Here is a 26473-nt window from a genome sequence, read left to right as displayed (position 1 = left end):
GAGTCTTGCTCTGTCGTCCAGCCTGGAGTGAAGTGGCGCAATCTCGGCTCACTGCAACCTCCGCCACCCGGGTTCAAGTGATTCTCCTGTTTCAGACTCCTGAGTAGCTGGGATTACAGGAGTGCACCACCACACCTGGCTAATTTTTTTTTTTTTTTTTGTATTTTTAGTAGAGACAGGATTTCTCCATGTTGGCTAGGCTGGTCTCGAACTCCTGATCTCAGGTGACCCTCTCTCTTTAGCCTCCCAAAGTGTTGGGATTACAGGTGTGAGCCACTGCGCCTGGCTCAAATAAAAATAATTTTGAATTCACGAATCCATAAGATTAAACCATTTGAGAGTAATTAGCAATTTCCAAAATTAATGGATAATGTTCAAATCAATTAAAAAAAATCCAACAGTTAGTAATACAAAATTATTTATTAGTAAAAAAAGAAGGAGAGAGCATTTGTTCATTACACAAACAGGTAAAACAATTGAAAGTTTCCTATAAAAATTTAAACTATGAGCATACAAAGTAGGAGTGGCACAATGACCGGGTTTGAGGACTTCATATGAATGCCTAGCATCAGAAAATTGGAAATAGTGACATGTAAACTGTGCTTCGGATATTGTGTTACCAAGTTGCATATTTTGCACTGTCATCTAGACGTGGTAGAAAAATAGATATACCCGTGCCATGTTCTGAATTACTGTAATTTCTATTAACTATAGCAGATGTCACAGTTTGTTTCCCTCTTATAGAAATCACTGGTGGCGGCTGCTGAGGGGGCAAAGTCCACACAGTTTGTGCTCGGGTAGAAGTACTCTGCCGCCTGGAGAGCATCCAAGTCCTCTGCCTCACACGATGCGCAGTAGCAGAGGGAGGCGGTGGCCGAGGAGAAGCAGCTGTACTGGGCATGTGAGGGCAACTGGTGGTAGGAATGGTCTTCTTGGGGGTAGCCACAGGTTCTGGTGTCCAGAGAAGCAGGGGAATTGTAATTCTCTGGAGCATATGAATGCAGCTGAGCTGGTGAGTAACTGTAGTCTAAGGAGCCAGAGAGAGTGGAGGAATTTGAAGGTGATCCCGGGATCTAGAGAAATGACAACCAAGAAACAAAAAGCTTAATAACTTAGACAGGATCAAAAGAACTGAACAGTGTGGGTTTACCAATGCAGAGTGAGAAAATGAGGGGTAAAAAACCAAACCAAAGCAAACAACACCCAAACCAAGTCTGCAGAAGTAATTTTATTTGCTGACTACACGATTTCATGACACCACAATCTATAGTTACCTATTTCTTTCCCAACAATAAATTGCCTTGCTTCGCTGGCTTCCTTTGTTATAATCCTACTTTAGAGGGTGCTCTGTTCTGAAACCACAAAATCCCACTGTGCTTCAAGTCACCTGCACATCAAATCCTGCTGTAGGCCACAGTCTAAGCTGCAGGTGGCACCCTGGATGTTTCTCCTTACCCTCACCATGGAGAATCAGGTGATCATGCAAAGGCATAACTTGGATCCTCAAGGATCTTAGAGTATCCCTGGGACACGCCAAGATGAGTCACTACCTGTCCCGCCACTAAAGTCTTGTTCCCTGGAATGAGAGCTACTACTGTCTGTTTTCTCTTAAGCAAGTCTGCAATTGCTACTGAGAAAACCTAACTTGGAGGCTGGGAAGGAACTGGCTCACTGGGGCCCCATATTTGCCCCGTGACAATGCGCATATTCTACAGAGTTAATTTCCTATCCCCTCTGAAATTTAGTCTGATGCCCACACAGACTTTTGACAACCCAAAAGCAAAAAGTATTTACGTTCCTTAAAAAAGAAAACCTTATAACTTAAGGTTTACAAAAAAAACCTGTGAGTCTCTAAAAGACAACTAAAATAACTAGTTTCCACTAATAGAAACCTTACTTCATTTTGCAGGATAACACATTTTCAAACATTTGAGATCCACCAAGAACAACCAATTTAATTTTTTTCAAAGATTACGGCTTCATTTTTACTAACCATCTCAGACCCAAATGAGTTATTGTGCTTATAGCAGACTAAAACAATCAGTTAGTAGAGCCAGTTCAACGACAAAACAAAGCAAAACCTCCCCCTAACGAAATGAAGTTTGGTACCATATATACACAGCCTTAATTCCATTTCCAAGAACTCAAAATTCCATCAAAAAATCTAAGAGCCATTGTTTAAACCACTGACTTCCAATTAGTAGGTGTCTTGACTTCACAGTTTAAAAAACATTAAATGAATATTGCCAGGAACCTCTTTTTATTGCTACACACCAACTTACTTGGTGGCCTAAAAATCTAAATCTTGGGAAATCTGAATTATCTGTGTATCCAAAGGTTTCTGCCCTGCAGTGTGTGGCTACTTCTATACATTGACTTTTAAATTCTTCTCTGCCTGTTTCCTTGGATGATTTCCTTGCTGATAGTTTTTGTATGATTTCCCAAGAGGCGGAGCAAACTCATAAAGCACTATTACCCCATAGTTAGCAACAATCAGGTATATAAAAAACTGAGATAAATTACCAGGCTCTGGTTAAAGCAGAAAGGGGTGGCCTGGAAGCTGTCTGGGAAATGGTGCGGAGCACTTTGTGTGGAATTGAGCAAAGGCTCCGGGTGCATCTCTGTCTGAAGGTAGGAATCAAAGATCTGGTCAAGGCAGCTTGAGTTTTCTTCACATGAAACACAACTGGAAAATTCTCCCCGTTGAAAATAAGTGGGCGTGGAAGAAATTGGTTCAGGTTCAAAATATAGTCCTAGAAGAGTATAGGAAGAGAAAGGAAAAAGACAGGTTTTTGCATAAAAATTGCAAAACACAGATTTGAATGGAGATCTATACTCTGAATATTTACTATGTCTAGGGGGAAAAGGGCTTAATGAGGCCAGAAAAGTAAACAGGAATGCAATTTTGACTTTTTAGTTGTCCTAGCTAATTCAAGCTCTAGGGAAATCAATGTGGTTAATAATGTGGAAATTGGCTGTAAAAGTGGTTAGGGCAAAAATAAAAGGATGGTGACCCAATCTGTGTCCAAGTGTCACAGTCAAATATTTGCTCAAGCTTCCCCTTTCTTGGACTATAAAACCGTGGACATCCAGCCCCTACCGGCAGTTCACGTAAACCTCTCAGAAGTAACTGACAGAGTTGTTGAGGCTTTGAGAAAACTTTTGATGCTATGGGAAATAATTCTCTTGACTTAGGGTGATTGCTTTTCTGAACTTTTCACTCTTACTCAGTAACTTAAGTTTGGAGGAGAGAATTTTGAGAAGTGATTTAAATGATAATGCAAATGATAATCATGGAAACCAGGAGCATAGAGTACCAATTAGCACTACTGGCTTGAAATTACAAAAAGCAAAAATGTTTTCTCAGTGGACACGCTAACATCATAATGTGATCAAAGTAAGTTGTTAAATGTCAAACAAGAATAATCAGCAAACATTACTCCTTTTCCATTTTATTATTAATAGGCCCAATTTGTGATAATTATCTGTAAATGCTGGAAGAAGAGAGGATTAGAGTGTTCTCATCAAAGGGACTAAAGGACACTGGGTTCTTCTTGAGGTCTCAAGTTCTTTAGAGTGAAGCTACAGTGACACATTTAGTGGGGAGCGGCCATAGGCAGAGGTTTCCTTGAATACGACCTCCTTAAACTCTTAGCTGTTGAGTAGCAGAGGTAGGAGTGTTTATGTAATTGAGTTATTCTTATTGGGCTGAGAAAACCTACACTTGTTTGAACTGCTTTCTGGGAAGAGAGAAGGGGAGGGAAGCCCCTGTCGGCTGGAAACTAAAGGAACAGAGCAAAGGCATTATTTGAGTGCCTCGGGATGTTCTGTATGCCATCTAACAGTGCACTAAAAAAAGATAAGTTCCTGAGAACAATTCTGATTTTGCAGTTCAGTTTAGTTACTTGGCGATGAGGAACTGGAATAAATGTGAAGAACAAACTCTCGGGACAATATAGCAGAGAGTAGAGAGTTCAGAAATGAAGACAACATTTGCGCTTGTTTTCTTGCTGGGCTTGCATGTGGAGTGACTGTGGCCTTTTTCACCTTCTGATTGGTTGGATTCCAATTAAATAGTGGTGCCTATCTTAACCCCTGAATCAAGCACTGAAAGACTTTCGAGATGGACTTTTGAAAGAGTGTTTGAGGGAACTGTAATGCTGGCTGTACTGACCTGCAGAAGATGGTGCAACTGGATCTGAAAGGTGGACACTGCTGCCTCCGGACCGCTGTCGAAGCAAGAATATCACCGTGAAGCAGGCTGAAAGAAAAGTTCTAAAGGGTAAGCTAAGACATTTTGATGAGAACTATGTTTCTGCTATAAGGTAAGCCAGATTCCTCCTTCTCAGAAAAAGTTGCCTTTTTAAATACAACCAATGTTATGTTTTATTTAGATTCAATATTTATGTTTGCTTGTTTGGGGAGTTTTTCCCTGATATCAGATTCTTCAACTTAAATTTTAAAAATGATTAATTTTGACTAAAAAATTAATGGAAATAATTTTATGTGGCAAAAACGTAACAGTTTGAGAAAATGCAGCAAAAGGCTTCCTATTAAACTATTTGATTTAAAATTAATAAGGACTAACATTTATTTAACCCCAACTGTCTACGGCTTAGTCAATTATTTTTCTCAACATTTTTGTATATCATCTGGCTACTTAGCCTTAGGGATTCGTTTCCCCAAAGAACACAATTCCTAATTTTAATCCTGAGTAGCTAAAAATATTCACATGTTCTTGTATACACGAAATATTAAAATAGAAAATATTTTCTTAAAGCTATAGTTGGTGAGTTGGAACCTACTTACATTCTAGTTAATGGTCAGGAATTATTCCAGTACTTTGTATGTTTTGTGCTATTTTCTATAAAACTTGCTATTATTTAAACTACTGTATTTAAATACTTGAAAGTTTATGAGACTGCTCTTTTTAACTATGTAAAGTAAAGCAGCCTGCATTTTTCAGTTGAATTGATAATTATACTGAGTAATTTAGGTTTTTTTTTTTTTTTTTTTTTTTTTTTTTTTAATTTCAGGTGGTGGCTTTAAAGTTTAAAGGGACCTGCGTTGCTCTGTGATTCTGTGCTGGGAAGCCGAGCTCACCACACCTCTTTTGGGTTACAGGGGATACTCACTCCCATACCGTGAGCCACAGGGAGAGCTGTGCAGGCAGCCACTGCTGAAACAGGAGGCAGCATTAATTTTGAAAATGATCTGTGCTGTAATGTCATGAACCAGGAAGCTGGAATCCTTTACCAGCTCTTTATGCAAATATTTGGCTGCAGCTTGAGCTGAAGGACTTGGAAGGAGTGTGTATTAAAAAATCTGCCTCATTGTAGAGCTTTCCTTAACCCCATTTCTCCCCCGATTGGCCTGTTTGTCTGCCTCCTCCCCATGTTATCTCCCTGAGGTGTGTTTACAATATCCTACTTGATATTATCTTTCGAGTCATGGGTTCGCTTTCTACTTTGCTCCAAGAATACAAAGAAAGGCAACTCTGTCTTAGATTTCAAACAGCACAAAAATTCACAATCTACAATTTATAAAAACACATCAAGACTGTTTAAAAAATTAAGGATTTAAAAAAAGAAAGGTAAATGATATCTTTTGATAATGACTAACTCAAGTTTCCTTTTACCCCGAAGGCAAGTGTGTGTGTGTCTGTGTGTGTGTGCACATGCACATGTTTGCAAATTGATCTGGCTGAAATAAGTTTTTTAAAATCAAGTGTTCCAATCCGGCATACACACAGTTTCTTCTGGCACTGCTTGAACAATATTTGAGTTCTTTACTGAATATCTGTCTCAACCTATAACTTCCATTCATGATTGCCTTCTTAAAATTTCAAATTGTGGATACTACTCTGACTTTATAAAAAATTAAGATAGATTTCTTGCTGCTTTGTAGTATTTGATATAATTAACTCTTTCCTTGGCTTAAAGTTCCCCAGAGGCATCCTTCAACAAATGAACAAACTGGGGATCATCTCTGTTATACCAGAAAGGCCTACACTAAGGAGCAGGCATACATCATCCCCTGGTATCTGCTACCCTTGCCTACTAAGTGCGCTTTCACAGCTTCCTTAGAATCCCAGATCCTTCCGATGGCTTCCAGTGAGGGATGTTACATCTGGCTGTTGTAATTAAATTATATGCGTGTTACTCCTACTTGCTTGCGAGGCCCTGGGCTGATGCAGTCTTCTGGGAAGCAAAGGAGAGCAGGCTTTACTCTACTGTTCCTATAAGACACTGGTTCAGAAGTCCTGCTTTATTTCTCAGGAGGGAATTCAGAAAAATTTAAATAAGAAACCGGTCAGATACACAAGTGAAATGTCTTACCCTTGCTTTAGCTCCTGTAGTGAGCTAAGAAGGGAACAGTGGCCAGACCCATCTGTAAGGGCCCAGCAGCAAGTGCCACACTCACAAGGGGCTCCCCAGGTGCAGCTGAGCAGAACTCTACCAAGTAGCAAAGCTCCTTAAGGAAACGTTACATTTTAGAGCAGAACTCTACCAAGGACCAAAGCTCCTTAGGGAAACATTACATTATATTATGAATGTCTTGATGACGTTTTTCTCCAGAAGCATTTTCCAGTTCCCTTGTACCTGGTTTTATTAATTAACCATCTCTGAACTGAAGGGGTTGAGGCTGTCAGACTCCTGCTTAGTATGGTCAGATCTGCAGAATGATGAATTTAGAGAGTAAAGAGCCAACGGAAGGGTTTTTATATTACACTAAGAATAAGGCCTTAGTCCTACTTTGAGCGTTGCCACGAGCAACTTCAAGGTTTTGAATTTTACCTGTAATCGAAGGACGGATCTCTGATCTACTTACCTCTGCTGGCTGTTATAAAAACTAAATGAAATAGTGGCTGTGCCAAAGTGCTTTAAAAGAAGAACCACTGTGAAGTCCTCTAGAAACATAAGGGAGTGTTAATGTGTTACCTGAAATTCTGCACATGGAGGTCCTAGCTTTTCCAGCTGCATGTGCTGTATATGCCAAATTGCAGCTGGCTCACATCTGAACTCTAAACTCTGAGCAAAGGGTATGAATGAACATTACCAAAGAGCTGGCTTTCAATCCTTGGTTGGAATTTTATTTTAGTTGCTTTCCCCAAATAATATTATTATTTCTCAAATAATGACCACTAACATTTATTGAGCACTCACTATGTGGAAAGCATTCTTCTAACGGCTTTGTATGCAATAACTCGATTAACCCTCACAAAATCCTATCATCCCCAATTTGAAGACGAATAAACAGAGGCAAGAGAGACTGGGTAATTTGCTTGAGGATACACACCATGGAGGAGCTGAGACCTGAGCCCAGTCCATCTGGTTCTGGAAACTGTGTTTACCTCCCCTACATCATTTGCCCCCTCCCATTTCATGAAGTTCAACTGTCAAAGGCCTATTTCATGAAGTCATGCATTGCACATGAACAGTATCAGGCACAAAAACTGTTGTGGGGCTGATACCAATGAGCTGGAGAAGGACCAATCCTAACAGGCAATACGAGCCCCAGCTGTCAGATCCTACATTCACACCCAAACCAACCCCCAAGCAATTGTATGACGGAGGCTTTTTAGGGATGAGCTGCCCTCTCTTGGGCAATAATCTCACCTAGTTTATTTGGTTCTGCTGCTGCCCTGAGTGCCTTTGGCAGTAAGGATACACCAAAGGATGGTGTATAAAGTGTCAGTTCATAACTGAGCAGTCATTGCTCAGTTCAATTTTGTAATAACCTGGAACTGCTTAAGGTGTTGATACATTTTAAGGAAGTGGTCCTGTACTCCAGCTGTCTTTTCTGCAGAGACAGGGCCCTTTTCTGCTAGATACTTTGGGTGACTGATGATTTACAGATAAATAATCTCAGAGGGTGAGTTCCAGAACAATGAGGAGGGAAGGGAGGATGTTCTACACAGTTGCTATCCTGGAAGGGGCCCCTAAAATGAGGTGAATTTCTGGGAGAGATTTTCTATGGGTCTGCAAGGGCTGTACATTCCCATACACTGTCTTCCTAACAAAACGATGTCTACTTACCTGCTGGCCGCTCCTCCCCCTGCAGAGGACCAACACACTTTTTATACTTTACTTTCATTCATGGGGGATGGATGGGCTCCCCCAAATCCTGAGACCCACGACATGCCCCAGCTGTCCTCTCTAGCTTTCCGATTGGGATGCATCTGGCTACAGAAGTCATAGGAACAGCAGAGAAAGGCCAGGTCTGGGGATGGTGAGTGCGTGGGGCCTTGGGTGGCCTCCACACCTTGCAGACACAGGGTTGAAAGAGGCCTGGCATGGGCTGCCCAGTGAGGGAAGGGCTTATGCTTACGGTTCCCCCGGAGGCCGCCTGGTGTGCCCGTCTTTGCTGCAGCAGCTCCTTCACTGTGATCTTCACTCGGACACCTTGATACACCTTCGGTTTTTCTGGAGAAAGGCAACTGAGTCAGTGGTCGAGTCCAAGGTCTGGGTGCCAGGGTGCAGAGTGGGGGACCCTTTTATAGGCAATAGCACCCAAAGTCAAGTTTCTAAGTTCGGAGAACACACACAAAAAATGTCAAAGGACGGTAAAAACCCAAACATCTCAGACTCGAAAGAATGAAGAGTGGCTGAACAGGTTTCAGAGCCCCAGTGGGAACAGAACCCATGGAAATTTGTGAGGCCACCCACCCCTGGCTAGGCCTCAGTCCTAGGCCAATAGCATACAGGTTTTTCTGCTCTGGAATGTGGAGACCAGTGCAGTGGGGCCCACCACTCTGGCTAGGCCGGGGGAACCTAGGCTTTCAGACCCAGCCCGCTGAGAGAGTGTATTATGGACCTGGGGAGGGGCCAGGCCTGGGGCAGGGGGCTTCCTCTGATTATGGCGTCTGATGTAGCTCTCCCCACTGTGCTGTTCCCACTAGCGTGGAAGTCCCGAGTCCCCTCCTTCTCCACCTGGCCAGGTATGGCTTCTGTAGAGTCTCCGACCTCTGTGTGCCCTTGGTCTGGAAGCCAGCCCTGGAGCAAGCGGTGAGGGTTGGCCAGCCCAGTCCTGGGCCGGCGAGTGACTTGCCAGACTGACCCTAGTAAAGGGGCCAGGCCCGAGGAACTCCCTCCCTCTCTCCCTTCTGTCTTTTCCTTCTGCGCGCTCTCCCTCTCCCCTTTTCTCCGCCTTTTTCGCGCTCCATCTTGCCCTCCTCCCTCCTTCGCCCCCGCTCGTGCTCTCCCCTTCTTCCCTTCTCTCCCCACCCCCTCCCTTTCTGGGGCAGGCGTTTCTCCGAGGCGCACTGAGGCTCCGGGGCGAGTCCGCGCAGCGCGAGCTGGGAAAAGCCGTCCGGGGCTCCCGATGACCCTGCACTCGGCCGGGAGGCCACCCTTCGCTAGGGGCCGCCCCGGGGCTGGCGGGGCCCGGTCGGACTGCCCCAGCTTGCGGGAGCTGGCGGGCGCGCGCCAGAGGGGTTCGCTGGGAGGGACCCCTGCGCGCCGGGTGCAGGGGCAGCCTCGGCCCCGGGTCCCGAAGAGCCGCAGTGAGTAGGTTGGGGACCAGCTGTTTGGCCAAGCCGGCCGGGCGAGCTTTCAAGGTGGAGGTGGCCGCAGGAGTCCTGGGTGGCTCCGGCCCTGACCACGACCCTGCAGTGAGCGTCCAGGAATCCGCGGGGAGGAGCTGGGTGCGGCGGCCGAGGGTGGTCGCGCGTTCAGCCTGGGCGCCTGGCGATAGTGCCAGGATGCCAGCGCCTCGCCTGGTCACTGCGGGGACCGAGCTGGACAGCAGGGTTCCCCCTCAAGCCGGATTCCAGGAGCCAGGGTCTCCCTAGGAAAGGGGATTGCGCTCTTCCTAGCCCGGACCCAGGGAATCCCGTGCCCAGCCCGCAGGGCCCAAGCGCCGCGCTCTCTCCGCGCTCCAGCCTACCGCAGCCCCACCACCCTGTTCCTCGATCGGCTCCGGACTCCGCGGGCGGGCGTCCCTCGGGTCCGCGCAGGGACCGCCACTGCTAGGCTCATTGCAGCCGGCGCGCTCTATCCCGGTCCCAGGTTCACTGTGAGCCTCTAGCTCCCCCAGTCGCCGCTTCTGGGCGCGCAGGGTCCGCGCCGCGATGTCCCAGGACACAACAATGGATACGTGGTAGGGCGGGCGGGGGCCTGGGGTACGCGGACGTCCGGAGCGGCCAACTCGGCCTCTGGGCCTCTGCCCTCCGGGACAGGCGCTGAGTGGGAGCAGCCACAGCGTGGCCCGCGCCCTCTCCGGATCCCCGGCCTTTACTCGCATGCCTTGACTTTGTGCCTCTGTGTTCTATGTAGGAAAAGCTGTGGAAACACACCCGGATTGAAATGCCCCTGGCCCGCCTGACCCTACCCCAGGAGAAGCAGCCGAGTTACCCGACATCGTGGTCAGCAGGAGCTGGGTCGGTGGCTGGATGCTGCAGCTGCAGGGACTCAGCGCCTGGGAGGGCTCCTGGGCAGGGAGAGAAGCAGAGATGCAACATTTTTAAAGTTTCACAAAGCATCCGGCTGCACCCAGGTCCCTGGAGCAGGAGACAAACAGAATTAATGTTTTATACCTTCGGGTATAGGTTTGAGTTTTTTCCCCCTCATGCCAAGTATTTAAAACCTCTAGAAACCCATGATTTGACAATCAATGATTGCGCGATACTTTCAATTTGAATATTCAAAGGCTTAACAAAATGGACTATCTTCTGCAGAAATCCTGCACACAGGCACCCCACAGAGAGTCCAGAGAAACAGGGAGTGAGACCCCTTTGGGTCCTGGCCCTTCCTTTTATTACATTTTGAGCATTTTGTCCTCCTTCCCACAGATAGAGCAGATGTCCTCAAAGATGCTCTGTATTTCAGCCTTCAGGGCAGCTAGGGAGCCATGAGTGACTTAGGCTGCCCTGGCCATGAAAACCAGAGCCAGACTGGCTGACCAGACTGATTCCCGCATCCCCCATCTGTGTTTTGAGGGAAAATCCCAGGTTTTGGGGAGTGAACATGGCAGCTAGTGGGTGTGGCACAGCAAGAGGTCGCTCTGGGCCCAGGTGGGAGGCCAGCAGCCTAGCAGAGGCCTTCGCTCTGCATCTCCTATTTTTCTGACTCCTCCTGGCTACCAGGGGGCTTCCCTACCCCTTTCATCCTGCTCTTTCTGGGCCCGACACTCTGGGGTTTCAGCTCGGAATGACTGCCCATTAAGACCCTTTGCTCCTCCGCACAGAGCTGGGGATGCCAGGAGCCTCCTCCTCTGGAGACTTTGTGACTCTGGGTTTCACTACTGCACTGTGAAGTGCCCTCTTTGCTTTTTCTCCCTCTAGAGCCACCCCTGCTTTTTTGCTGTGGGAGCACATGTTAGGAAACAGTGACAGGTTTGGCTCCTGCTCATTTTAACTGAAAGGATGTGAACTTGGGTTCAAGCCTTCTTCCCTTCGTGTGAGAAGGGGGAGGGACTTGGAATCAAGCTTCCCCTTGGTCCAGGCCTAAGCCCCTCACTAATGACTTGGGATTCTACTGGGTCACCTTCTGTGAGTACTTACTGTGCCTCTTCCATGTGATTTGGAAGGTGAGGAGACAGGAATGGTCCACAGAGGGAGAGGGTGCCAGGCCAAGTCCTCTCATAGCCACCCACTCCCTCCACAGAAGGGGACAGCAAGAGAAGACAGAGAGGCACGGTGGGATTCCCTTTGCAAATAACCAAGATATTTACAGGATTCCAGACCAGGCCATGGTTTTTAGGCCTCTGCTCTTTGTTCTCTGAGTTCTCAGAAATGCAAAAAGTGTAGTTTAGCCCCAAATGCCTCTAGAAAAAGATTGGGGTGCCCCCAAAAGTGTCAAGTACAGAGGGAAGCACACAGAGCTTAGGGAAAAGACACCTGAGAATGATGAGACTGATAGGAATTGCTTGGCAGCTGAAGCCACATCTCTAGGGGAGAGGAGCAGGCCTGGGAACACCTGAGGTGGCACCTGGCACTAGAGGGCAGGATGGATGTATTGAAATCTGACAACTTCCGGAGCTTCTTTCTACAAATGCCCCTGAGCCTGTGTCCTTGGTTTCCCTGATGGACCAGTCCTGAGGAGGGGAAGGACAGTGGGAATGGAGATAGCACCTCCCCTCCCTGCATACCTTCTTCCCCACTGTGCCTGGGCATCACCCCCTCTGAAGGAACAGTGAACCAAGCAGCTTGGAATCTAGGGATGGTCTCTTGTCCTCATAGCTTCTTCCATTACTTCTTTTCTTTGCTGCTCTCCTCCTTTTTGTTATACTCTTATTTTTTGGTTTGCTTTTAAAAACCTTCTCTTTTTTTGTTGTTGCATTATTGTTTATTTCTTTCCATATTTCTTTGTCTCTCTTCCTGTCGCTACTTTCTTCCATTTCTTGTCTGCCCTACTGGTTTACTCCCTGGCTTCACGTGTGTCTGTGTTCCCCTGTGCTGGGCTGTCCTCCCAAGGCTTTCAGGCTTCATCTCCTTCCTAACCTCTCCTCTCATGTGGAGATGGACAGGGATGTCAGGAGCATTGAGTGCTCTTGGCAACACCATTGAAGATGATGCTGACGATCGGCTACCCTGTAGAGAAGGCAGGCCAGGCTGGGTATGAGGGGAGCTCCTTGGAAGTCAGGAGATCTGTAGGGACAGCAAGGATCTCTTTGTCCCAACCTCCAGCAGCCTGTCTGGGTGCTTCTGTGTTGACCTTGTTTCTGGGATGGCCATCTCAGTGCTGTTGCGGGCTAGCAATTTCGGAAAACTGGATTTGTCTAGGCCTGAGCCCTGTTTGAGAAAGAAGCTTCCCTCTGGTTTGTAGCCCGACATTAATGAGTTTTGGTTCCTGTTGTTTCTATAATTACAAAACTCCAGCACAGGTATTTAAGAGCCAAAGGCCATGCTTGTGGAAGTAAGGGAGAATCTTTCTAAATGGATCCTGAGAATCCTCCTTACAGATCTGAGTGGATGATCAGGCCCAGAGCAACCCTGAGACCCCAGGTTCCCACTGCATTGGCTGTTCTTCATAGGGGACTTCACAGGAGACCCATTATTGTTTACTGGACATTAGGTGCTATATTGTATAGCATTTGCATTCCACAGGTGAGGACAGGCTCAGAGGAATAAGTGGCATGCCAAGATCATTGAACATATCAGTAGCAGAATTAGGATTCAGACTTTGATAGGTCTAACTCCAAAGCCCTGGCTTTTTTTTTTTTTTTGAGACAGAATCTCACTCTGTCACCAGGCTGGAGTGCAGTGGCATGATCTCAGCTCACTGCAACCTCTGCCTCCCGGGTTCAAGTGATTCCCCTGCCTCAGCCTCCTGAGTAGCTGGGACTACAGGCGTGTGCCACCACGCCGAGCTAATTTTTGTATTTTTAGTAGAGAGGAGGTTTCACCATGTTGGCCAGGATGGTCTCGATCTCTTGACCTCGTGATCTGCCTGCCTCGGTCTCCCAAAGTACTGGGATTATAGGCGTGAGCCACCACGCCCGGCCTTTGCTCTTAACTATTGATGTTGTCTTCCTGATCTTTCCTACCAGAAGCTTTTAAACTTTTTGGACTTTAACCTACAATAAGAAATCCATTTTACACGTTCATGTGTATCTATAACAACATTTGTATTTCTAAAACAAACTTTTCATGAAACAATGTATACCTATGTATGTGAGGCAGTCTGATATTTTCTATTCTAGTCCACCTTTTCCATTTCATCCTATTTATGGAAAATATATGTTGGCTGGGAGTCACTAAGTTAATTTAATGACCCACTAATAGGCTGTGAATGGCATTGGAAAAATACCTGCTTGTAAGATATGCGAACACACGTTTCAAGGTTGTTTGTGCATGTGGAAATATTTTGGGGTGCTATCTGTTTTACCATCAGTTTGTACGAGGAGACTAAGACAGTGTAGCTTGCTGACTTGAGAATGTTCTGTAAGGACTGGAAACTCTAGAACCTTGAAGAAACGCCTGACTAGAAGTGAGGGTAAGCTGTTAATTACACTGATTACAGTTTGTGCCTCTTAGACTGAGAACTCTTCCCTCTTGCTGGGGGCATTGCTACCCCTAGGATGTTTGCCCTGAAGTTCTGGTAGTCTCTTTGGGGTTTTAATAAATGACTGAAGTAATTGTTGTGGGGTTTCAACAGGCATTCATAGGCACCCTCGCTTGGCAATATAACATAAGGTTTTGATGTTTGGGTGTTGGAAGGGATCTTTGAAGTGCTGAGAGGGACTCAGTGTCTTTTTCCAAAATCTCTGCTTGTGTCTGTCCAGCCTCTGGCTCCATTGCTTGGCTGAGATCCTGGCCCATAGTAGAATCTGTGTAGAGGAAATGAGAGCTCACTATTTGTGAGGCAGCCTGTTCCACTATTGGACTGCTTTAAATGTAGTGGTCCGTGATTACGCTATAATCCAATCGTGTATTAATTGGGCACCAACTATGTCCTAGGCATAGTATCAAGTACCAGGAGTACAAAAATAAGTAAGCCTTGATTTCTGCTATCAATTATTCTTTTCTCCTACTTCTGTACTGCTGCTTTTCTATTGTGAGTTTGTTTAGTTCATTAATTGGTTCATTCATTCATTCATTCATTCAACAACCATAAACTGATGAGCTACTCTGACCAGGTCCAGTACTAAGCCTGAAGAAGTTATGCCCATCCCATCTCCACCCCAAGCCTTCTCTTTTTGAGACTCCTCATTCAGTTTCTCTAGCTCTTCACATATCACTGTTTTTCAGATCTCTGACCATCCTTGCCTTTGACCTCAGAAATCCTGTATTTGACCTCGACCTTCTTATACCCAGTTGGCACCCAAAGTGATGGGAATAGATTAGATTTCTTTTCAAAGTTTTAAACTGAATATTTTGACTGAGAAATTTTGGCAGTCTTTTGTATGCAAATGACACTGCAGAACATTGTTCCCCCCACAATGTAGGAGATTTTATTCAACTTAGGCACATGCATATTAAAAGACTTTCAGTATAAGGAAAAGGGATAGTTTATTCCCTCCAAATTTGACTACAGCTCAAAATTGTCTTTATTAATGCAAAGTTCTTTTGTCGCCTTGACTTTAGGACACTGTTATCGAACTTTGTGGGAAATACTAAGTTCCAGAAGATTGAATACATGCAGGAAACAAATGCTTTTTGGGCCCTAGAGTGAACATTTGGTCCATATGACAATGACCAGAAAGACTATTAGGTGAAGGTTTTTTAATGATTTGTGCTACATTAGTCTCTTCCCATAAGACATATTCAAAGTTTTAACTTTTCCTTAAGAGGCTTCCATGGGGAGCAAGCATTTGATAATTCATCCTTTAACTAAGAAAAACACCATCACACACTGCTTGAAGAATTCCTCTTCTATTACTTAAAATGTTTTTACTGTGTAACATTTAAGGCATACAAAAACATATAAAGAATACCATGATGAAAGTCTATGACTATATTATCAAGCTTAAGAAATAAAACAGTTGAGTCATCTTTCATTTATGACTAAATTAACTTATTAAAACCACTAAAACTTTTGGATTACTCCTCTTAAGATATTTTCTTAGGGAGAAGTTTAGCAGGGACATCTATCAATTTTCCTAATCCAAAAGAGCTAATTCCTAGATATTGTATGTTTGGTCTACATTTTTTTCCTCTTGGAACTTCTAACATTTTTTACTGTTCTTCTTTTTTTAAATTGTACTAACAAAGACATTGCATATTGCAAATCCACATATATAATTTATCAGAGGTTATAATTAGAGGATATTTCTTTTTTTTCTTTTTTGAGACAGGGTCTCACTCTGTCTCCCAGGCTGGAGTGCAGTGGTGCAATGATGGTTCACTGCAGCCTTGACCTCCTGGGCTTGAGCAAACCTCCTGCCTTGGCCTCCCAAAGTGCTGGGATTACAGGCATCATGAACTGCCACACCTTGACAGAGGATACTTCCGTATCAAAAATCAAATATAATATAATGTCATCATTTGCAAATAACTATAGAAGATTTTAATGTTTATTTAGCTTGACCTTTGAGGATTCTAGTTCCTGATTTATTTATCATACTTGTTTTAATCACACCAGGGATAATGATCAAACATTGAATAACTTTTATTTATAAGATTTCTTAGCAACAGATCATAGTACATGTATATAGTAAATGAATATATCAACATTTTTTCTGTGCTATTTCAAAGTTTCGGTAATTTTACTTCATAAAGAAATCTAAAAATACTAAACCAGTCATCTTAAATATATTGCCACTGAAGCCCAATATCCACCTACTGTCTGAATTTGGAGAGAGTATGTCTAATGTTAGATGCTAAACATTGTGAGAATCCTCTCAGACACTGGTTTCAGATAGCTGTCACCCATAGAACTAAGGGCTAGAAAGTTATTCATCTTTATGGTATAATTTTAGTTCAATCTAAAAAAAATTTACTGAGCGTCTACAATGTTCTAGGCCCTGAGCCAGGTGCTGGGACAGAGGTGAGCCATTCATTAGTCCTCCCCATGAGTCTCTTTAGCTGGAGAACCACTCTTTGTCTAGAGTATGTGATTTTGCACTTAACTTCTCTAGAGTCTATGGTGTGTGAGATGAACAGTGTAACATTGTTTTGCATAGAGAGGATACTGTAGACAGAACCCAATGATGGAGCCTTAAGTAAAGAGTATAATTTGGGTGTGGCTGGTAGAATCACTATAATGTAATGTGACTTAAACCTCAGACATCAATCGTTATTTTGGTACTTTAAATATAACTGATGTTTTATTCCTATGACTATACTATTTAGATATTTAAATATTGAAAAACTGATCACAAAGATACTATAATACTTTTACACATGTGTATACATATGTATATATGTATGTCAATGTATATTTTACTATTGGCATTAGTAATTATTTTCCCTTTGTGCAGTTTCTTTTAGAGTACTTCTGTCTTTTCCCCCTACCCCAATAGTACCGTGATATTGTATTATTAACCGAGCTATAGCAAGTCATAATGATCACTTGAAATCATTTATTAAATAAATGAGGTAAAGATGTAGTTTTCTTCTCTCCCTTTTTGGGGTTTGTATAATATTGTAAGAGGAATGCAAATGCCTTCAACTACATACTGCGTGTGGTTCATGGCATGATTGTCTATATTGCAGCTTTTGCATGGGCAAATTGTGCTCGATTTCTTTTTGGCATTACCATCTAGTCAGCTTTCTTTAGTGGTTTGAAATTGACATACCATCTCTGATTACTTTAAATCTTAAATATATTCTGTGTCCTTACAAGACCTGAAAGAGATGGAGTGTTGAACCGGAGCTCTTTAATTTTCTCTGACTTTCTCGGGAAGGTTGTAAGTCAGTGAAGAGCAGGTTTAAGGAAGGTGAGGGAGGGAAGAATGCACCTATTTTTGAATGTTGGCATGACGCATTGTTATGAAAAGGTGCGGTTAGTCCCCACATGTTGTAGAAAATTGGCTGGGTGTGGTGGCTCACGCCTGTAATCCCAGCACTTTGGGAGGCCAACATAGGCGGACCACTTGGGGCTCGGAGTTCCAGACCAGCCTGGCCAACATGACGAAACCCCATCTCTACTAAAAATACAAAAAATAGCCAGGTGTGGTGGTACATGCCTGTAATCCCAGCTATTCAGGTGGCTGAAGCAGGAGAATCGCTTGAACCTGGGAGGTGGAGGTTGCAGTGAGCCAAGATTGTGTCACTGGTCTCCACCCTCCAGCCTGGGTGACAGAGTGAGACTGTCTCAAAAAAAAAAAAAAAAAAAAAAAAAAAAAAAAAAAAAGGAAAGAAAGAAAGAACGAAAGGAAAGAAAACAGAGTACTTGAAAGAAAAATGGGATGGGATAAGGAAATAGAATTAATTTTCCTGTCATAATTTTGTAGCTTGATTTCACCTTTTAACAAAGTATTCCTTGAACAATAAAACAGAATCAAATTAAAATATATGTAATACAGAGACACATGTCAAACTAAGCAGAATTCTTAAAGATCATTTATTATTTGGAATTATTAGCACCAGCTCTACTCCCCCGACCCCTTTTAGACTAGATAACTGAAGTGGACACTAGCAGGCATACGTGGGCCTGGGTGTGTCTCTTTTTTATAAGTTAATTTAGTCAAATGCTATGAAAGGGATTGGAAGTTTTAAGAAGAATGTAAACATCATCATGCTCCCTGTATTTCCCTCTGTTCCAAGGTCTGGTTGTTGAGCTGTCTTTGTCTGAGAGCCAGTGCATCTTCAAGTTGTTAGGAGATGAAGGAACGCATGAACAAGCAAAATATTCAGTGTCATAAATCACATGAAAGTTAAAGTCATGTGGACCCATATTTATGATTTACACATCCATTACCATGTTATTGATACCCAGTAACAAATGGTAAGCAGTAGAGGACAAATTATTTTAAACTTTATGACGCCAATCTAGGAAAATGACTCTGAGGCCCTTGTGAAGACCTCTATACCTGCAGAGAGGGCCACATGTCTTATTTCTGATGCACAGGCCTGCTCTTCAGGTATCAGTAACTGCTGAGTGACAGATGGTTCTGCCAGCCATATTGGGAACCAGGACTGAGGTTGCAGTCATGCTGGATTTAGGAAAGAACAGTTCCTTTCTTGCACAGTGAACGTTGCCACTTTTCAATGAAGAGCAAGCACTAAGCAAAGCAAAGTTCAGGCTGCCCAAAGGAGCTGGTGGAGGGGAAGGAAGTGGGGCAGGGGTCCTGGCAGTGCTGCCTAGGAGTAGAGGGCCCCATGCGTTCACTCTTGATCTGTTCCCTGAAGAATGCTCTGCCTGGAGGGAGCCGAAAGGATGAGGTGAAGGAAAGCTCACTACCCAAGCATTTCTGGTGGCACTCTATAAACTAGAAGAGTGTTTGCTTAACCAGAAAATACCCTGAAGGCCTGGAAAAAAAGGAATATAAATTATTTGCTTGTAAGTGTGAATTAATCCCCTTATTGGAATGTCTGGGCTTCTACCTTGCTGAGGTAGAGTATGGGACAGTCACAGAGGATGTGATGGACATTGTGTTCAGGGGCTTTGGGCAACGAGAGGGAAAATGAAGGCCTTGGCCTCCAGAAGATGGAGAGAAATGGCATTGGATCAGGAGGGACCAGAGGGTGGAAAAGATATGAGAATGAAGTGCAGAAAGACAGGTGGTAGGAACCTTGGAAGAAGGGTGCAGGTACAACCCGGGAGCCTCCACTCATGCATCTGCAAAGTCTCAGTGTATACCCGGCATGTATGATGAGCTTGGCCACAGATAGGCATGCTGGAATTATGCTGGGAACCCAATTAGTAAAGGCACCCACACCAATCAAATGTGGACAGATTCATGCTTCAGATGTCAATATCTTCATTGACACATAGTAAGAGCTGTACATTTCCAACCAGTAAGCCACCAAATAGGAGGTACTGTTTGTCAAGCTATTGGCTGTTTGTCAAGCTATTGGCTATTGGCATGATATGTCCTTCTCTTTGGAGAAGGCGATCACGTGGTGATATGTCCTTCTCCAAAGCCCCTTTGCTTCTTGGTGTTTTGTGGTCTGTTTCTTGCAAACAGCTTAGTCCTATTTTCTGTATTTTCTTTAAAAGGTATGAGTTTGGTTGGTTGTGGTGGCTCACACCTGTAATCCTAACACTTTGGGAGGTCATGGTGGGTGGATAGATTGAAGTCAAGAATTCGAGACCAGCCTGGGCAACATAGTAAGACATTGTCTCTACAAAAACTAAAAAAAAAAAAAAAAAAAAAAAAGTAAAAAATGAAAACACTAGCTGGGCATGGTGGCATACACCTGGGTCCCAGCTACTTGGGAGGCTGAGGTAGGAGGATTGCTTGAGCCCAGGAGGTTGAGGCTGCAGTGAGCCATGATTGCACCACTACACTCCAGTCTGGGTGACAGTGAGACCCTGTCTCAAAAATAAAAAAAAAAAAGCATAAATTTCCATTTGATTACAGAATGCCTATTTTACTCATTCATGCTGATAACTGTAGGTTTACTCCATCAGAGAGACAATGTCTGGTTTAATTAAGGCCATGATTGATCAAATAAAATTTTTGGACTTTTTTGGATTGAACTAATTTGGGGACATCCTGGGCTTTAGGATAGACTCAAAAAATAACTTTGTTATTTACAAAGCTGTAGTCTCCTGATCTCATCCTATTTTATGGACAATAACATATTTATAGATTGTGCCTTTTTTTTTTTAACTGGGCTTTTACAAATCACTATAATAAGGCATAAATATATGTATATAAAACACTTCACTCTTTCAAGTCACATGCTATAGAACGAGTTTTGTTTTATGTGTTCATATCTATATTATAGCCTATCTAGTGTCTTTTACTGAAGAATACACATAGTTTATAACTAAGAAACATTTGACAGGAAAATCGGTATTTTTTATGATCTGCATAAACTTTTTAATGTAATTTAGGAAAAAAAAATCAGTGCCAAAAATGATACTTCAAAGATAACAGAAGATTCAGAACGTAATGGATTACAACAGTTCCAAAAAGACCTCTTACTAGAATACGGTCTGTGATACATTTAATTAACGTTCTGTTTTATTTCAGTGGGGCTACGGTGGAGAAGATTACAAATAAATGCCCTCGTCCACTAACAAAGGGCGGCATTGTGGCTTATTCTGAAGATCCAGTCCTGAATGAGCTGACACACCTAAAACAATCTTCGGAATACACCTCAAGTTGAAGAAAAACCCAGAAGTCCTTTGGCCCTCCCCCTCAATAAGCTCTGCGGCATTCATATGACCCCCAGGCGATGCTCCCATCTTCTTTCGCCCAAGGGGAAGGGTCATGGAGGGAACAGGTGTCTGCTTCCTCATCTGGGGAGAGTGGCCCCACCTTGGGTGGTAGGTCGTTTGACACCGTCATGAAAGGGGTGAAGGGGTAAGGAGGTGGGGTGGGGTACCCCGGAGTGTGGTGCAGATCTTCCAGAGCATGCAGCGAGTAGGACTGAGCCCCAGCCAGGGAGGTCCCCCAGCTGGAGCCCCTGTGCTGGGCGGTGCTCCCAGACTCAAGCTGGGAGAGGCAACTCGTGCTGGGTGGCAAGGTCTGCAGGGCATCGGCAGACACAGGGTCGGGCTGGCTGAGACCGTCAGGCAACGTCTGCTCCCATGAGTCCCTCTGAGGAGAATGGAAAGGCCACAGAGGTGATTCTCTAGGTGACACTCTGATGATACATTGTGTGCTGCCAGACTGTGACCTCAGGGCAGCCTTCATCCCCTCTCTCTGCTGTCTGAAGCCTGGCTCTCAGGCTGCTCTTCTCTCTGGCTTTTGACACTAGCAGTAAAGTTTTCCTCCCTTCCTACTCTAGAATTAGATTTGCTATAGATATTGAGATTCCTTTTCCCGGAAGACAACATTAAATGAGTGAAATGTGAGACTAATAAAATGCACATCCACGCAACATTTTACTGTGTACAATGCACGCTGCTTGGATTCTTTTTGGGTCTCCCATTAGTCTGGGTCCTAGAATGCCCTTTATACAGTGGGGAAGGTCAGCGCTTGGCCCACTCCTTGCAGTAGACCTTCAACTCCATGGTGAGCTTTGGAGGGGACTAAGAAGCCCACTCTGTCCTCAGTAAGGCAGGAGGAAAGAGGTAGGAATCCCTTAAGTTTGGAGCTAGAAAGATTTGGATTCATTCATGGCTCCTCTTGACTCTGAGCCCAACATTGCTCATCTGTAAAATGGGGCTTTCATAAATATATCCTGAGTTGTTGCAAGTATTGAATGAACACATCACATTTTCTGGCACAGAATATACTTAATAATGTGAATTCTCATTCTCTCCCTTTTGTCTAAAATGCTGTCTTTAGAGATTCATTCCTTTGTGGTAGAAACCTTTATGATTCTCTATGAGCATTAGCATTCTTCAGATCTTTATGAACTCACCTGTTTGGAAGGATTGAGAGAGAACAAGGATTTTTAGGCTAAAAATGTGGGGAAGGGGAGGCAGGGGACTTGGAAAGAAAGAGGAGCCCTATGTACCCTCCTTGGGAGATTAGCAGCCATCTCATTACTGCCTAGCAGGTCTGAGATGCAGCTTCAGTGTTCCTTCCTTAGGGGCTGCAGGAATGATAATGACTGGCACTAACAGGGTGGGGGAACATCAGACAGTATCCGCAGAGCATTAACAAAATGGATATAAATCCTGCTGTACATTCCTCCCGGTTTCAAGCCCTGCTTAGACCCTCCTGGCTGTCATGGCTAACAGGGATGCTTGAACAAGGCTCCCTCAGAGGGTGTCCTGGCGTCTCCAGGCAGCTGCAAAGCAGCCTCAGGAGTCTCCAGGGAGTGCCAGACCTGGCTTCAACCTGGATGCCAAGCACAGCAGCTGGGCCAGAGGGTGAGCCTCGCCCCTCTTTTACTCCCTCACAGGAGGCCTCTGCATACTCACAAACAGGAAGTGAGTGGGGTCTCCGGGGAAGGGCGGCGGCAGGAGCGGCAGCAGGGTCGAGGCGCTGAACAGAGAGCCCGCGTTGGGCGTCAGCGCTGGAGGCCGGTAGTCTCCATAGGGCTCCGGGGGGAAATAGGGCTCCAGGAGGGCCGCATGGCTCTGCCCTGCGGAGGACTCACAGGGAAACGGCTTCCCCACGCTGGAGGTGTAGACGTCATTTGAAAACTGTTTACTGTTGTGGAAGTCTGAGTCAGATAAGAAAGATCTTCTGACACCGTAGTAACCTGACGTGACCGGCGAACCTGTTGCCAAATGAAAAACACATGGGCAGAAAGTTCCTCCCACCCAGGGCAGTCAAGGCCTCAGTTGCAGCTGAGTCTCTGCCTGGAAAATGATGTTACTAACGCGTGCCTGACTCCAGCGCTAACATGGAAATAGAGAAATGTCTTGAAAAGCGTGAAATATTCCTGCATTAGCCCAAATAACTGATGTTTGAAAACATTATCGCCTTTAGGGGTGAGTTCATTTTAGACAGTACGGTATCTGTTCGTTCATTCACACTTACTGAGTACCTTCCAGGTGCCCCAGGGCTGTGCTAGGAAGAGAGAAATAAAAGAGTCTCTTGGCATTCACATTTTAACCAAGGAAGCATCTTTTTCACAACATCGGAGCTACCTCTCCATATACATAGAACTGTTAACAAGAGGCTGCTCCTGGCCTGTTATCTGAGATCACTATCTCTGGATAAGGTGACACATGTAACCCCACCTCAAATCAGAGGCAGGCTGTACTCTGTCTTTAATTCTTCGCACATTGACCTTACACTGGGTCGCACACCTGGCAGACATCAATAAATGACTTGCTTTAAAAGGGTTAGATGGCTACACAGAAGCCAGTTTTAGAGGCCTGTAGTTGCAGGGCTTTGATGAGTTTCATGTTATTTGCTGCCCTCTTGTGGCCTCACGGATTCCTTCCCTCAACTCACCAGGGCCCTGCAAGTTTAGGAAGACAGTGCCTGGTACAGGAAGTGTCTGTTGGTGGGCCGGGAGCGGTGGCTCACGCCAGTAATCCCGGCACTTTGGGAGGCCGAGGCTGGCGGATCACGAGGTCAAGAGATTGAGACCATCCTGGTCAACATGGTGAAACCGTGTCTCTACTAAAAACAATACTTATCAGCTGGGCCACCGTGCCTGTTATCTCAGCTACTGGAGTCCCGGCTACTCGGGAGGCTGAGGCAGGAGAGTCGCTTGAACCGGGAGGTAGGTGGAGGTTGCAGTGAACCGGGATGGCACCACTGCACTTCAGTCTGGGTGACAGAGCGAGAGTCCGTCTCAAAAAAATAAATAAATAAAATTTTCCGTTGGTGGAGAGAGGGAGGGACAGAAACTGATAAGAGCTTCATTTAAGGTAAACGCAGCAGTGAAATGGTTTCCAAAGAAAAAGATGTGTTTGCTCAACAATAGCTCAGTTGTAGCAGAAAACACATGATCATTCAGAACATGTTTGAGGGCATAGACTTGAGGTCTATAAAACTTATGGTTTAATTGTTCCAGCTGGCCTTGGGTGTGATCTAATGCTAACACTAACACCGTTAGGTCACAGGTCACAAAAAGGCTGAGCTTGGCAAAAGATGTAAGTGCCTGTCTTTCTTACCTTACCCCAACCACAGCAGACCACTTCTGAGCTTCTGACTCTATAGACCCAGAATTCCAGCCCATTCCACAGGACGTGGAACTTTATATTATGCTCATTCCTCTTTCACCTGAGTCACAATGATCTTTCCAGCCAACCTGCAAGCCCAAGGGGGCAGAGCTCATGCCTTATACATTTTCTTTAAACCTAGTAGTATAACATTGTGTTCAAGAATGGCATGTGAATTTATTCATCCAGAAGAAGAAATCAAAATTCCCCATCAAAACCTATAGCACGATTCTACTCACTTCACTTTCCTCTTACCTTCTATAACTTCTAACCTGCTCATGCATTTGAAAACTGCAGTTAGGGTTTTCATTATAAGCATACTTCCCTGGGAAAAAAATCTGTGCAACTGAACCTTAATATAAGGTTCTGTTTCATACAATGAATTTATGTTTATGAGAGTGGTTAAGGTTGAGAATATGAAAACAAGGTTTCCAGGCTCTCATCTATACTCCCAATTTCCAAATCAAAACAACCACAAAGAAAAAAGCATCTGCTCTCTTAGCATGGATTTTCTCTGTACAAAGAGAAAGGATAATTTCTAGATAAAGAGAAGCTATAGAATTGGTTTTTTTTTTTTTTTTCTGTAGAAGGCAGGAGATGCAACCAAATTTCAATGGCAGTATATATGATTGGGAAACAACATACAGGCATTTAAATATTCGGGATCCTCCATTGCTCTTATTCCTTTCCCTTCTCCAGCTTTGAAGGTGATAAAACTATTAGGGACTGTGCCGCTTCTGAGTTGAACTAGATGAGATTGTCTTTGCCTGTGTGTGTGTGTGTATATGAGAATGTCCAACACTATTATTAGGAATTCCCTTTTTACATCCCCACAGGAGTATTTAATGAGACACAGGCATTGAAATGAATTCAAAATGCTGAACCAAGTTCCTGGCTCCCTCTGCTCGCAGGCCGCTTTCCTCTTTCTGTTTGAAAGCAGATGCCTCATCTCTCAGATCATGGTGTCAGAACTTTAGACATTTTAAAACTGTATCAAGGGCATAATTTATATTGCCTTTGCCCCAAAAGCTTGGGATCAAAGGGCTGCTTTCAAGACAAAATGAATTTTAAATTCAGAAATGACTGAATGAATGAGTTCTGTTCTTTGCTGATTTTGTATTTTAGGCAAAACTATTTTAAAGGAGCAGAGTTTTGGAAGTGCTGTAAGGTCGTTATGAAAGAATGGAAGCCCAGATGCTTGATTTAAATTCCAAAGGGAATAATTGCTTATTGAATTGAAGTACTCACCTGGCATCTGCACAAATGGAGACTGAGAGGAGCTGACGCTGCCCTGGAAGGTAAACAGAATTCACATGTTTTCTTTAGTCGTAAGTTTGACTTTAATAAAAATTAGGACTACCCCTTATAAACTTGGTTTTATGATATTCAGAAATATTATCTGGGGAGTTGGGTTGACCCTTAGGTCAACTGAGAATAAGAATTCAAGTACCATAGAACAAAGTTTTACAAGGGACAAAGAGAAACCACACTTTTACATTTTGATAAACATGCCAGAAAGCACTGACTGGATAAAATGGAATAATTTATCCTCCATTTTCTACTGTTCCAGTTAACATTCCCTCATCAAATATATATTAAGTGACTATATATATGCATATGCAGTAGCCTCCCCTTACCCTCGAGGGATATATTCCAAGACTCCTCAGTGGGTTCCTAAAACTGAGGATAGTACCACACCTGATTGCCGTCAGTCGGAACACGTTTCTGTTCATGTCCTCCACCCACAAACTCAATGCCTTTTCCATCTTAGCTAAGAATTTATCATGCACTGTGGCCACAGTTTTGCAGTTCGAGGTGCAACAGCAAAACTATCATGAATTTCTTTTTCGTTCTTCACAATTTCATAGACAGAAGATTTGTTCTTACCATACCGATGTCTGACCTCAGCATACATTTGTTTTTCTTTCCTTATTAAGTTGAGAACGTTTACCTTTTCATTTAAAGGGAGCACATTCTGGCTTCTTGGCATATCTAAATTGCCAGCATCGCTACTCTTGTGCTTTAGGGCCATTATGCAATACAATAAGGGTGACTTGAACACAAGCACTGCCATACAGTGACAGGTGATCCAATCATTGAGTTGGCTACTGAGACACTAATGGGCAGGTGGTGTAGACAGTGTGGATTGGCTGGACAAAGGTAGGATTCAAGTCCTGGGCAGCATGGAGTGGGACTGAATGAAATTTCATCACACCACTGAGAAAGGCATGCCATTTAAGATTTAGGAATTGTTTATATCTAGAGGTCTGCATTTAGTGTGTTCAGACTGCAGTTAACCATGAGTAGCTGAAACCTCAGAAAGGGAAACCATGGCTAAGGGGCGCCTACTGTATGTGTGTATGTGCATACACACATACACTTAGTGTTGGGCTTCAGCA

The 26473-nt window shown here is 44.1% G+C and overlaps 2 protein-coding genes and 1 long non-coding RNA gene across 6 annotated transcripts in view; 1 reads left to right on the top strand and 2 right to left on the bottom strand.

The window, feature by feature from the left end:
* Positions 1–401: 401 nt before the first annotated feature.
* Positions 402–10098, bottom strand: POU2AF3 (POU class 2 homeobox associating factor 3). 4 transcript variants are annotated; one of them, XM_011761449.3, is made up of 6 exons: positions 9889–10098; positions 8332–8426; positions 6169–6200; positions 4175–4229; positions 2524–2753; positions 402–1073 (listed from the first exon to the last, which is right to left on the bottom strand). In XM_011761449.3, exons 1-6 carry the CDS (start codon positions 9978–9980, stop codon positions 705–707), a joined length of 873 nt encoding a protein of 290 aa, XP_011759751.3. In that variant the 5' UTR covers positions 9981–10098; the 3' UTR covers positions 402–704. The 4 variants fall into 4 exon arrangements, with proteins under 4 accessions (XP_011759751.3, XP_024652301.2, XP_070931672.1 ...); XM_024796533.2 differs by lacking the exon at positions 6169–6200 and having other exon boundaries at positions 9889–10097; XM_071075571.1 differs by lacking the exons at positions 6169–6200; positions 9889–10098 and having other exon boundaries at positions 8332–8724.
* A 10261-nt stretch (positions 10099–20359) lies between these two features.
* The window catches only part of POU2AF2 (POU class 2 homeobox associating factor 2), a 30203-nt gene continuing 24089 nt past the window's right edge, over positions 20360–26473 (bottom strand). The window contains exons 2-4 of the mRNA XM_011761446.3: positions 25323–25365; positions 22374–22675; positions 20360–21099 (exon numbers count right to left, since the gene is read on the bottom strand). Of these exons, the coding sequence (XP_011759748.2) occupies positions 20698–21099; positions 22374–22675; positions 25323–25329 (711 nt within the window). The 5' untranslated portion in view covers positions 25330–25365 and the 3' untranslated portion in view covers positions 20360–20697. The remainder of the gene's footprint in view (positions 21100–22373; positions 22676–25322; positions 25366–26473) is intronic.
* The window catches only part of LOC105493634 (uncharacterized), a 313017-nt gene continuing 309215 nt past the window's right edge, over positions 22672–26473 (top strand). Inside the window, exons 1-2 of the long non-coding RNA XR_011611054.1 lie at positions 22672–23632; positions 25200–25372. This is a non-coding gene — a long non-coding RNA (uncharacterized lncRNA). The remainder of the gene's footprint in view (positions 23633–25199; positions 25373–26473) is intronic.

This window comes from Macaca nemestrina, chromosome 12, assembly GCF_043159975.1.
Source record: "Macaca nemestrina isolate mMacNem1 chromosome 12, mMacNem.hap1, whole genome shotgun sequence".
Taxonomy (NCBI): Eukaryota; Metazoa; Chordata; class Mammalia; order Primates; family Cercopithecidae; genus Macaca; species Macaca nemestrina.
The sequence above is the reverse complement of the archived record's forward strand: the minus strand, read 5'-3'. Positions and strand labels throughout refer to the sequence as shown.

Coding starts and splice junctions, on each gene's coding strand:
- POU2AF3 (XM_011761449.3), bottom strand. CDS start 9,980: ATGAGCCTAGCAGTGGCGGTCCCTGCGCGGACCCGAGGGACGCCCGCC. Junction 6,201..8,331: donor AGGCGGCCTCCGGGGGAACC/GTAAGCATAAGC, acceptor TTTGCTTCCCAG/AAGACTGCATCAGCCCAGGG. Junction 4,230..6,168: donor GCCCAGGGCCTCGCAAGCAA/GTAGGAGTAACA, acceptor TTGCTTCGACAG/CGGTCCGGAGGCAGCAGTGT.